This window comes from Mesocricetus auratus, unplaced genomic scaffold (assembly GCF_017639785.1).
Source record: "Mesocricetus auratus isolate SY011 unplaced genomic scaffold, BCM_Maur_2.0 Super-Scaffold_100028, whole genome shotgun sequence".
In the NCBI taxonomy this organism is placed as follows: domain Eukaryota; kingdom Metazoa; phylum Chordata; class Mammalia; order Rodentia; family Cricetidae; genus Mesocricetus; species Mesocricetus auratus.
Window position 1 is genome coordinate 3,617,885 of NW_024429209.1, and position 12,829 is coordinate 3,630,713.

General features: G+C 44.3%; 1 protein-coding gene across 6 annotated transcripts in view; it reads right to left on the reverse strand.

The window, feature by feature from the left end:
• Positions 1-12,829, reverse strand: part of Mroh8 (maestro heat like repeat family member 8) — a 94,579-nt gene that overhangs the window by 54,099 nt on the left and 27,651 nt on the right. For 5 of the 6 annotated variants that reach the window (XM_040733030.1, XM_040733029.1, XM_040733028.1 and 2 more), the window contains 4 exons: positions 12,250-12,372; positions 4,646-4,725; positions 2,171-2,315; positions 551-646 (listed from right to left, as the gene is read on the reverse strand). In XM_040733030.1, the coding sequence (XP_040588964.1) occupies positions 551-646; positions 2,171-2,315; positions 4,646-4,725; positions 12,250-12,372 (444 nt within the window). The remainder of the gene's footprint in view (positions 1-550; positions 647-2,170; positions 2,316-4,645; positions 4,726-12,249; positions 12,373-12,829) is intronic. The other variant, XM_040733031.1, reaches the window with a different exon arrangement.

Here is a 12,829-nt window from a genome sequence, read left to right on the forward strand (position 1 = left end):
TTTAATTGGGTATGTAGGGAGAGATCTTGTGTATCCATAGCGCTGACCACACCCACCCATGTGGGTGTGTACACAGGTACTTAGAACATACAGGGGATAAAAAGAGCTAGGGGGAGGCAATTCTTTCTCTTTGGGTTCCGGTTTTGGCCTGGAAAGCAGAGTGTGGACCTTTGATTCTCGGCTTTCTTGGTGTCTCATGTAACTGATTTCTCTCTCGATAAAATATCATAGGACATCCCTATTTTGTGTATCTTAGTATTTCCACATTATGGGTAGCTTACAGATTCAGAGGTTTAGTTCATTATTTTCATGGTAGGACATGGCAGCATGCAGGCAGACATGTTGCTGGAGAAGGAGCTGAGAGTTCTACATCTTGCAGGCAACAGGAAGTGAACTGAGACACTTGGTGTGGCTTGGCTTGAGCATATATAAGACCTCAAAGCCCACCTCCACAGTGACCCACTTCCTCCAACAAAGCCACACCTCCTAGTGTGCCACTCCCTTTGGGTGGCATTATCTTTCAAACCTCCACACCTGACATTTCATTTACCTTAAAAATGTTGTCAAAGTTTTCCAAATGTGGATCTTTTACCACCAGACTCTGCAACATCACAGAGAAGGCTTGGAATGTCTGTCTGTAGAGACACTGAAAAGGTGCAGAATCAGCAAGGCTCCCTCGCAGCCAAGTTCCCCAAGCCCCATGCTCATCCGATGATGCCCATAGCTTTGAGGCTTTACTAAAGGCTGGAGCCAGAGTCAAAGCACCTGTGGGCAGCTTGTGGCATGAGGTAAACAGAAATAAAATTCTTCAAATGAGCATCTTAAAATTGCTAGGATCAGGGTTATGGACTACATCCAGGGAACTGTGCAGAGGTCATCAAAACACCTTTAAAGCTGACTTGTGACTAATGTTCTGAAACAGGGGAGCTATCTGATCCAGTCACCTTCCATAACTCCCTTACCAGCCTGCTCGGCAGCCAAAGAGGAAACTGGCTCTTTCCTCGGCCTGGGGTCCTCTTTTACTTTCATTCCCCTGACAAAGGACTACTTTCATAAAAAGACCCTGTGCCCTGAGCCCCAGCACTTCCTCCTCCTCTCCTGCTCTGATTCTCTTCACACCATCTGTACTTCTTGCCAGCAGACATATTCATCAGTGGTCTGTCTCTACATTGAGAGGCAGGCTGTCAGAGTGAGGCTGCACACTACTCATCTCTTTCTGTCACAATGCTTAACACATGGTGGCCCTTCAAGAAATGTCAGTAAAATGGGAAGAGGTAGGAGTGTGGAAAAGGCCAGTAGGGGGAATGGATGGATGTTCATCAACACAAAATAGTAGATGCACAAAAGCTTAACAATAAAAAATTAAATTTTAAGTTAGTTTTTGTGTGTGGTGTTTTGTTGTTGTTGCTGTTTGGTTTTGTTTGTTTGTTTGTTTGGTTGGTTTTTGTCTTTGCTTTTTCGAGACAGGCTTTGGAGCCTGTCCTGGAACTAGCTCTTGTAGACCAGACTGGTCTCGAACTCACAGAGATCCACCTGCCTCTGCCTCCCGAGTGCTGGGATTAAAGGCATGCACCACTAGCGCCCAGCAAATTTTAAGTTTTAAAAAGGAAATATTTGTTGTGGTTTTGGTGGCATACCAAACCTATAATCACAACACTCAGGAGGATTGTGAGTTCAAGACCATCCTGTCTATACAGAGAGATCTGTCTCAAAAATAAAAGGAAACGGAAAGTCTGCAAAGTATATGAGTGAATACTGTCACTTTATTATTATTATTATTATTATGTTGTTGTTGTTGTTATTGTTGTTGTTGTTTTGTTTGAGACAGGGTCTCACTTTGTAGTTCTGGCTGGCCTGGATCCTGCTGTGTAGACCAGTAAGGCTGGCCTTGAACTCACAGAGATCTGTCTGCATCTTTCTCCCCAAGAGCCACCATGTCCAACTTCCACTTTATTTTAAATCTAAAGAAAAGAAAGGAGGAGCAAAGGGAAAATGAACGACTGCATACACAGATTAAAAAAAAGAGAGAAAGCTATGAGCTGTATTTGACTATATCCACCTGTCTTGACATCACTGGTTTTTAGTTGTTTTCAAACCATCAATTGCTCTCAAAAGGTGAAGTGCAGCTGCCCCAGGGATGAGAGGGCATCCTAAGCAAAAAGTGAGTTACCTCTGGGTGGCTGGTCTGGTTTGACGCTGTGCTCAGCAGCTGGGTAGGGGTGCTTACAGCAGGCAGAGAGATTATACTTTTGGTGATAAGACCAAGCAAGTCTTCTCCGTCTTCAGAGCCAAATAAGAGGTGCACATCATGGTAACTAGGGAAAGAGAGTTTTGGAGAATCTGATGTTAAACTGATACCTCGACTAAAGATAATCAAGGGGATGGGAAAACTGGCTGGTGTTACAAACACTCTGATGGGATAGACAGCTGCATGGAGGAGCCATACATTCCGAAGGATCTCATGAATGGCTGGAGGAAGAGTGTTTCCATCCACCCCCACTCCACTCCTATCCCTGGTGCAGAATCCTTCCAGGCTCTTCTCCAGCTTAGCCACAGAGGCAAGCCTGCAGCACTATAATGCAGTAATTCACAATTTCCCAAGTCTGCTCTGATGAATCTAAGTTTAACTGTTTTAACTGCAGGTCATCTCAGAAATGTTAACTAGCATAGTTGCTGAAGTACAAGTCTCCAAGAGATGTAAACATCAGGTAACCCTTGCAAATTCCTTAGATCTTATATGAAGCATGTATGAGAATCACTTTCCACTGAATATACTTTGGGTAGAACTAAACTCCAAAGAGATTCTGTTAAGGTCTCTGACATGTGGATGGCAGCATTCATGACATTCTAGGTTCCTTTCAATTGCTGGAATAAAATACTGACCAAAAGCAACTTGGGGAAGAGTTATTTCATCTCACAGGTTACAGTCCATGATCAAGAGAAGCCAAGGCAGGGATTCAAACAAGAACCTGGAGTCAGGATCAGGGAGGAACTGGCTTGCACCCTGCTCATAGTCTGCTACTTTTCTCACCTACCCAACAATGGCACCTCTTACAGTGGGCTGGGCCCTCCTACATCAATTAGCAATTAAGAAAACACCTCATAGATGGGGCCATAGGGTTCCTTCTTCCCAGGTGTATCAAGCTGACAAGTTAAGGTTTTTATTGCTGTGAAGAAACACCATGACCATGGCAACTCCTCCCTATCTCCTAGACAGGGTTTCTCAGTGTAGCTTTGGAACTAGCTCTTGTAGACCAGGATGGTCTTGAACTCACAGAGACCCACCTGCCTCTGCCTCCCAAGTGCTTGGATTAAAGGCATGCGCCACCACCACCAACTGACAATCATGGCAACTCTTATAAAGAAAACATTTAATTAGGGTGTGTGGCTTGCTTACATTTTCAGAAGTTGAGTTCCTTGTTATCATCATGACAGGAGCACGGTGGTGATGGCGGTTGTGGTGATGGCGGTTGTGGTGATGGCGGTTGTGGTGATGGTGGTTGTGGTGATGGTAGTGTGTGGGCAGATGTGGGGCTGGAGATGAGAGCACTACATCTTGCAGGCAACAGGAAGTCAACTGAAAGTCACACTGAGGGAAACTTAGATAAAAGAGACCTCAAAACCCACCACCAAAGTAACACACTTCCTCCAACAAGGCCATACCTTCTAATAAGGCCACTTTTGGGGGGCATTTTCTTTCCTACCACCGCAACAACCAAGATTAGCCATCAGACATGGCATTAAAGTTCCCACAAAAGAATATGGATTTGGCTTTTACCTACTGTGGTAGTGTGAATGTAAGTGGTCCCCCATAAACTCATAGAGGGTGGCCTTGTTGGAGGAAGTGTGTCACTGTGGGGACAGGCCTTGAGGTCTCCTACCCTATACTCAAGATACCCAGAGTCTCATTGCACTTCCTGTTGCCTGTGGGTCAAGATGTAAGAACTCTCAGCTCCTTCTCCTGCATGCTGCTTTGCTTCCTGCCATGACAATCATGCACTAAATCTCAGCTGTGTGCTAGCCACCCTAGTTAAATGTTTTCTTTTTACAAGAGTTCCCATGGTCATAATGTCTCTTCACAGCAGTAGAAACCCTAAGACACTCATATAAATAGTTGTCAAAAGTTAAATATATGGGGCATTTTAAAAATTGTATGCATTTATTTAATGTTGAAGCAGTCAGGGAGAAGCATTTGTTACAGTGTCTGTGTGGAAGTCAGAGAACAACTTGTAGGAGCTGGCTCTCTGGGTCCAAGGACTAACTTCAGGTCATCATGCTTGGTGGAAGGTGCCTCTACTCTCTGACCATCTTCCCAGCCCTAAATATGGAGCATTTTAATGAGCTCTAGCAGTGTATGCCCCCGAATGAGAAACCAGGATGCATGTGTAAGGTGCATGTGGGTGTTGTTGGAACTTCACTCTCTTCACGCTCTTGACTCTCTTTCTCTACCCCCTTCTTCTCGTTTCTCATGCGTGTCCACACACACACACACACACACACACACACACACACACTTCCGCCGCTGTAATAAACTATGGTTAGCGCACTCTCTATGGCTCGTGCTCCATCCGCCCGTCCCGGTTCCATCTAGCACCTTTCTAATTTTTTAACTTTTAAAGTTTTACAAAAGAACAGCAGGTGTCACCTGAGGTCAGTGATGGTGACAAACAGCTCCTGGCGCACCAGGCTGGAGAGAGAGTGCAGAGGCTCCTCTTGTACCAGCACCTGCAGTGACAGGAAAAGAACTTTAGCCATCTGGAAACCAACTCACAAGGCCAGTCACGGAGGATGTGAATGGTCCATCCCAATAACAGGAGGCTGACCAAGAGGACTGCTCTCAGCACTACAGGACAGCAGCAGGGCTGTGGAAGAGCTAATTTCTTCTCAGGAGCCAGGCTGCAGGCTGTCCCTGGCCTCTTATTAGCTGCTTGCACTGACCCATGCTAGTGACCCTCCCTGTGCCTCAGTTTCCTCACTTACAAAATGGTACAACAGCACTACATACAGTATGTGTTTTGTATTAAGTGAGCTAATTTGTAACTCCTGATAGCCCTTGATAATTGTGTCAGTTGTTGTCATTATTACCTGTGATCATTTCTGGTTTAGATATTCTAACTCCTCCACTAAACAGGATCTCCAGGGTCAGGGTCATGCTGGTTGGTTTTACCTGTCAACTTGACTCAGCCTAGAACATCTGAGAAGGGATCTCAACAGAAGGATTGCTTCAATCAGCCTGGCCTTTGGGCATGTCTGTGAGGGATTGTCTGGACTGTGGGTAGTATCAGTCCTCAAGCAGGGAGTCCTGGGCTGTACAAGAATGAAGAGGGCTAGGGAAAACAAATGAGCAGGCAGCATGATGCACGCACCCATTCTCTGCTCTTCCTTCCTGCCTTCCTTCCTTCCTTCCCTCCTTCCTTTCTCTCTTCCTCCCTCCCTCCCTCTCTTCTTCCCTCCCTCCCTACCTCCTTCCTTCTCTTCCTTCCCTTCTGTTTTTTTTTTGTTTTGTTTTGTTTTGTTTTTCTGTAGACCAGGCTGGCTCTAATTCACAGAGATCCGCCTGCCTCTGCCTCTGCTGGGATTAAAGGCGTGGGATACCACTGCCCGGCTCATTCTCTTTTCTTGACTGAGGGTGTGCTATGACTGACTGCCCTCCATGATGGACTGTAACCTGGAAGCAAAGCCAAATAAACCCTTTCCTCCCCAAGTTGCTTTTGATCAGGTTATTTTTCACAGCCACAGAAAGGAAACTAGAAACATAGCTAATATCCTGATGGCTTGTCCTGAAAAAGGAACAACTTTCCAATTTTCATATTGACATGAGAGCTGTACTGCAGGGTGATGGACAGGGAACTCCCCCAGAGCCATGCTGGTTTAGGAAGCTCCTCCTCCATTCTGGTTTTCTATGATAATTCCCATAACTACAGCAACTTGTGTCTCCAGATTCCTGTCTTCCCAACCCCGTGGATCTCCAGTTATGGTCTCCAAGAAACATGTTTATCTATCCTTTACCTAGTATTTCTTAACCAAGTTACCCCAGCAATGACTGTGTACCTGCACAAGGAAGCTTTTCACTACCTTTCCCCTACCTGCCTTGCTACACTATTACCTCCTCAGCCTGGAAACACAGAGCAGGCTGATTTTGACAGACCTCCTATGTGGACTTTTGCCCCAAGTAAAGGGATTGCTCTCTTCCTTGTCTTTCTCAGACCTTACAGAAATAAGAGGAATGTTGGGGTCAGAGGGCCCCTGGTACTGCCATGCACTCATCCAGAGGCCCCTGGCTTGGATGCCTTGTTCCCTTAGCTGTAGAGGATCTGCAGTGGGTCTCAGGAGGTCACATGACTGACTGTGGTGAAACCTTACTGGATGGTCCACCTTTCCTCATGAACTGCCCTGGCCCATAGGAACAAGCATTTCACAGCCATATCTCTGCTGTGTCATTTTGTCCCACTGGTCACAGTTGAATTATTCAGGAGAGACACCAAGGCCAATTAGATTCCCTCAGGAACCTGGAATTGGGACCTCTTGACCATTCTTTCTAGATTTTGTTTTAGGATCTCATGAGATCCAGGCTGGTCTCAAACTCAGTATGTGGTCAAAGCTGGTCTTGAACTCATTACCCTCCTCCCTCTACCTAGGCATTACTGGCATGAATAGTCAAAGCAATCTCTGGCTGATCTTCAAAAAGAATTTGGCATTTAGAGGCATGGGCCCTGTGAACAAAATAAAAGAGAGGCAATTTTGGGAAGAGGGGAGACAGGGAATAATGGACAAATGTTCAGAGGAGCACTGGTAAATGGAGAGAAGGCCTCCCGGAGCATATGGCACCACAGCCTCTTCTCTCCCTTGGTGGGCTATCCTCCTGTCCTGGGGTCTGGGGAGAACCTAGCACCTTTCCCATGCTGCAACTGCCTCTAGTGGAGTTCTCCTCCCCCTCATGAACCTCAGCAGCAGAATGTGCTCAGTAGATATTGCTCAGATCTCTGTGTTTTCCTCCTGATTCAAACTCTATCTGAAGGGAGGCTTGTTGCTCTTCCTAGTTTCTAAAGGAACTCCTCTATCTTCAAGGCTTTACAGCCTGGAAAGAACACAGCAATCAGACTGTTTTCACCCTTAACAGACAGGGCTGTACATACCACGTCTAGCCATCTCAAGGGGTCACAACTAAAATCACAACTGCAACATAGCATTATCCTCTTCTAAAGAACCTGTCTTCCAGGCCATCAGTCAACCTTTCCCAGGGCTCATGAAAAGATGACATGACTTTCCAACATGTGTTCACGCCCCACTCTCATCAATTCTAGCAGAGTCTTGGTGGTTACTCATTTCTGTAGTGATACACCTCACATATAGATGAACACAGCACATTTTAGCTGAATCCTCAGGCCTAATGCCTTCTTATTTCAATCTGGGCCATTTCTGTGAGAATGATCCTTTCTTAAATTTTTTTTCATTTGTGTGCATGAATACATGCTGTGTGTACAGTGCCCAGAGGCTAGAGGAAGGCATCTGCTCCACCAGACGTAGAGTTATAAGTGACTGCAAGTCACTAGCTGTGGGTGCTGGGAACTGAACTGGGTCCTCTGGAGGAAGGCTTTGTCATTTGTTCACAATCATGTGAGCCACTACAAGGATTCGGTGACTAACTGAATGGTCTTTGCCTAGAGGATACTTGTGAGGGAGGTGCCTCTTGGAAACTGTCCAGATCACAGTGTCACCCATCATCACCACTTGTGCCTGAAAAGATCACCAGCAGTCTCACTACTGTGTGAACCTGCCAAGACTCATCTAGGTGATCAAGTGATAGACAGACCAACCGCATGTGGGAATTAGTTCTGTGGTAGCAAAGAAAGACATTTTCTCTGGGTAGAGGAAAAGCAAAGAAAAGGCAGGAAGCTGGATCTGACATAAGGAAGGGAGGAACAGATGTGAAGAAAGAAGTGACTTGAATTTACCCGGTATGGTAGGAGGTCTAGGCAGTTGGATCTCTGTAAGTTCCATGTCAGCCTGGTAAATATATGTACAGAAACAAACTAACAAAGTTATGTTTGAATTGGATGTTCTTGAGTAGATTCTCAGAGTATACTTATCATGGAAATACTCTAAAAAAATTTAGATAGTATCATTTAAAAAATTAAAAATAAAAAAATGAGTTTGCCTCAAAGATCTCAATGAAAGTTGGGCAGATATTAAGATAGCTGAGGCCAGCCGGGTGGTGGTGGCGCACGCCTTTAATCCCAGCACTCGGGAGGCAGAGGCAGGCGGATCTCTGTGAGTTCGAGGCCGGGCTGGACCGATAGCCTCCGAAACAATACAGAGAAACCTTGTCTCGTTAAAAAAAAAAAAAAAGATAGCTGAGGCCTGGAGAGGCTAAATGATTTGACAAGAAGGCAGGGTTGTGAAGGATCTGGATGCAGAAGAATGGAGACCCAAGGTGGCCAAGGAGAATGAAGAGGCACCTGGAACACTAGGATTCAGTTGCAGCAGGTCTATTTATTTGTGTGCATGTTTAAGAGTCAGCCAAGTAAGCAAAAGAACTCACCCCTTCATGCTCCTGTGTAGTCCATTATTTAGACAACTTTCTGCTGACCCACTCACCTGGGTCATTTTCAGGGCTTCCCTCTTCCATGAAGTGCTGTGGAATAACCCTTCTATACACTGTGAAGGTGTGCTGTTCTCATTGTTAATAAAAAGATGATTGACCCATGGCTAGGAAGAGAGAATGCTGAAGAGAAGGGCAGAGCTGGAGGAGACCATGAGTACAGGTGTGGAAATCAGGATTCACTAGACTCAGTATAGAATGACGTGCAGTTTATTTGGGGAAAAAGAACGTACAAAGAAAACAAGTGACTGTCACATTGCCCCAGCTCCAAGGATGCAGACCCTGCCACCCTGATGCTCTCCACGACCTAAAGGGCTTCTGTGCCTTTTATTCAGTCACATCCACACCTGTGACCCCATCCAAAAGGGCATGGTCAGTGGCTACAGGTGCGGAGGTGGCTATGTCACTACAATTCCCCTTTTAGTCTAAAGAAGAAGATTTAGACTTGATACAAACTGTTTACAAAGATAGCAAATACCAAGTGTGCTCTAGGAGAAGGAGAGGTAAAAACTACACAATTTAAGACCGATGGCCAGTGAAGCAACCTAGAGCAAATGGCATGAGCTACAACTCCAGTCCTAGGTAAAGATTACTATGAAGTTGTCCTAAACTGGAAAGTTTAAGTCTTGTACCTAATATTTCTATCTAGGAAGAGAGAACAACAATTATGACAGTCTAATCTTCAACCTCACCAAAGACCTGAGGAGGAGGAATAGCAACACTAGGGTAGGCAGGAGTGGAAGCGTGGAACTTCCAATGGGTGCAGTCCCCCAAAGTCTCACAGCAGTGTAGGGGCAGCCAGTTTGGCTAAGGCCTGGGGTAACTGACAAACACAGAAGCAGGGAAGTTGAAAGACTGTACTACCCTGGGCACCTCAGACTCAGCAGAGTGAGCAGGATGGGAAGTGTGTACATGAGGTGAATGAGCCTTGGGCAGCACATAGATCAATAGAAATTAAATTATTAAAGAGATAGCTAAAAACAAGCCTAAGCTTTAGATAGAGCATTAATATTAGGTCTCTGTGTGATTATTTGGGGAGCAGCTAGTGGGATAGAGCTGATCGAGGTCTAGATGGGAAACTCCACCTACAATAGAATGGCCATAATGTTTGTGTACACATCTTCACAGAAGTTCTGGTTATGTGGTAGGTATATTAACTTTTTTTAAACTAACTTCCCAACTTTTCACCATCTTGCCTCTCCACCATCAGTGTACTAAAACTTTAGTTACTCTGTACCTTCAACAGCACCTGCTATTGTCTTCCTTTATTCCAGCCACTTTACTGGTGTTTCATTGACTCTTACTGTGTTTCCAACTTATTTTTCTCTAATCACAATGATGGAATACTTTTTCATGGCTTGTATGGAAACCTTCTTTGGAAAACTGTAAGAGATTTGTTTGCCTTCCTTTGCACATATTGCTTTGGTTTCATTGGTTTTTTGTTTAATGCAAGAGCCACACATTAGTGTGGGTTAAGAAAAGCAAAGTAATGCCTTCAGTTGTTATATTTGGCTTGATAATTTTACATCAACTTGCCACAAGGCAGTTATTTTGAAAGAGAGAACCTCAACTGAGAAAAATTCCCCCACTAGACTGGCCCATGGAATATTTTCTTGATTAATAATTGATATGGGAGGGCCCAACTCCCTGTGGGTAGTGTCACTCTTAGGCTGGTCATCCTATCAAAGCAGGCTGATCAAACCATGAGGAACAAGCCATAAGCAATACTCCTCCATGACCTTGGCATCAGTTCCTGCTCTGATTTTCCTCAGTGATGGACAGTTATCTGGAGGTGTCAGTGAAATAAACCCTTTCTTCCCCAAGGTGCTTTTTGGTCACAGAGTTTTATCACAGCATTAGAAACCTGGAGTTATTTGGCCATGCATTAAGGTGGGTCAAGAAAAGTTAACTAATGCCTTCAAGCTCTTTCTCTGCAACAACTCCAACCTCTTCCTCCTCATGAGTTGTCACAAAACTGCCTCTTCTGCTGTGTACCTGTCCTCTTGGTGTTGGAAGAATGCTTTTTCAACCTTTGTCCACATGGCTGCCGTGACTAAGTAGATTCAACTATCCGTTCAATTTTCTCATGGATACTAGCTACCCTTAACTTCTGAAAACAGAGCCCCTTCTCAGCCCATACTTTGATAGATACTAGACATGGTCCTGTTACTACAGGTGACCCACTTGCAAAGAATGGGCCTGTTCTGTCTAAGATTTGCATTAGTGGATTTTTCAGGTTGGCTGGTTGAAATGTGTGGCAATCAACTGCTGTCAATCCTGGTGCAAGTCGAACTTGGAAAGTAATTCATATTGTCTCGGTCCTATGGCTGCTCATAGCCAACTAGAAAGCTGCAGTGATTCATAAATCTGCATTCTCTCCATCTGTTCTCTTGATACACTATTTGGAAAAGTTTCCAATCTACTTGCTTTTCAAAGTGTGGCCATTTCTGGGTGACTGTCTGTAACCTCTAGGGTTAAAGTTGCTAGAGGACCCTGTAACTGTATCTCCTGGTAACACTCTTAGCTGTTGGCCTTCATTCTTAGAAGTTAACCTTCAGCTTAACAAGCCCTACAAATCTCAGGCTTGAGGGGAAATCACTCATATTCTGGGAATATATAAGCAAGGACAAAATCAGAAGTTCAACCTTAACAAAAAAAAAAAGTTCAACCCTTTCACAGACAGGAAACTAAAGCAGCAGGAAGTAAAAGGTATGAGTGAGTGCATGCATCACCCCTTTGCAGAGTCTCCCTAGATCCTTTGACATGGACCATCCATCCCTCTACCCCATATACTCATTTAGACTTTTGTCAGAAACCCACAACTGACTATAGCTTGTTAAGCCAAGGAGCAGGGATTAGGTCTTTTTTGCCTTTTCAGCCTCAGTGCCCATGTCTGGAACTGGCAGGTATTTAATAAGACATTCTATGAATAGATAAGCTTTGGCAGAATGTAGCTGGAGTAAGACAAACAGAAAAAAAATACAATAGTGAAAATAACACTATCATGTTTCTCAAGTGTGTGGTATATCAGAGGCTATTATATAACTTACTTCTTTGGGGTTTTTTGTTTGTTTGTTTTGTTTTGTTTTGTTTGTTGTTTTGAGACAGAGTTTCTCTGTGTAGCCCTGGCTATCCTGGAACTAGCTCTGTAGACCAGGCTGGCATTGAACTTACAGAGACTACCTGCCTCTGCCTCCCGAGTGCTGGGATCAAAGGTGTGCGCCACCACTACCCAGCTGTCTACATTTATTTTTAATTAAATGTTCACAATAACTCTGTGAAGTAAATACAGCTATTCTTATTTTATCAATGACAAAACTGAGGCATTCATTCATAAGTTAAATACTTTCTGAAGTCACACAGCTATAAAGAGGGAGAGCTGACACTTAAACCCAAGCATTTGACAGACTTTGCCCAAAACTACTGCTTAAATATTTCAATTGCTGAAAATTTAAATGCAATTCCTCTCTCTTTTGCTTCTCTTTTATTTCCAAGGTGATTTACATTTGAGAGGTGTCTCAGAGTGTTTTTCCTTGTTGAGCAGTCTGTGCTATGAAATGAATTGGTAATATGGGTGAAACTCCATGGGCCAAGTCAAGAGTTCCAGCACTGCAGTCATCTCTGCCAAACCCACAGACAGTACTTACACTTAGGACATGCACTATTTCTGGTGTGTGTCGGTGAATAAATGATTCTGTGGTTTCGTCATAAGGTAAAGTTTGGCTCAAAGAAGACAAAGATCTTAGGAACATCAGCTTTTCAGATTCACCCTGAATTTGTGGAGATAATGATAAAAGTACAATTATACATCATCTTATTTGATAAATGTACAATGCTTTGCAAAGTTTCTTGGAATGTTTTTAAACATATGGCATCTTATTCAGTCCAGGATCAGTCTCTAACCATAAGGAGTGCACAAAGTACAGAAGGACCCGATGCACTTCCTTATCCACCACCTTGGCTGGGGATCACACCACACCCTCCATCACACCTGCAGCCCTAAGTGCTCTAGGCTTTCCTTTCCCCACCTTCAGGCTTCACCACACCGTCCACCTACCCTCCATCGAGCTACCCGATTAAGATGCCCAATGGTGACCCTGCATCTGCTACTTCTAGTTCTTCTGACCCCATTAAAGTTCTTAAGGTTTCCTTTAAAAATGGAAGTTCTGATTTGAATAAAGTCTTCTCATACAGACATTCTTTTTTTCTGATCAGAGAAGCAATATC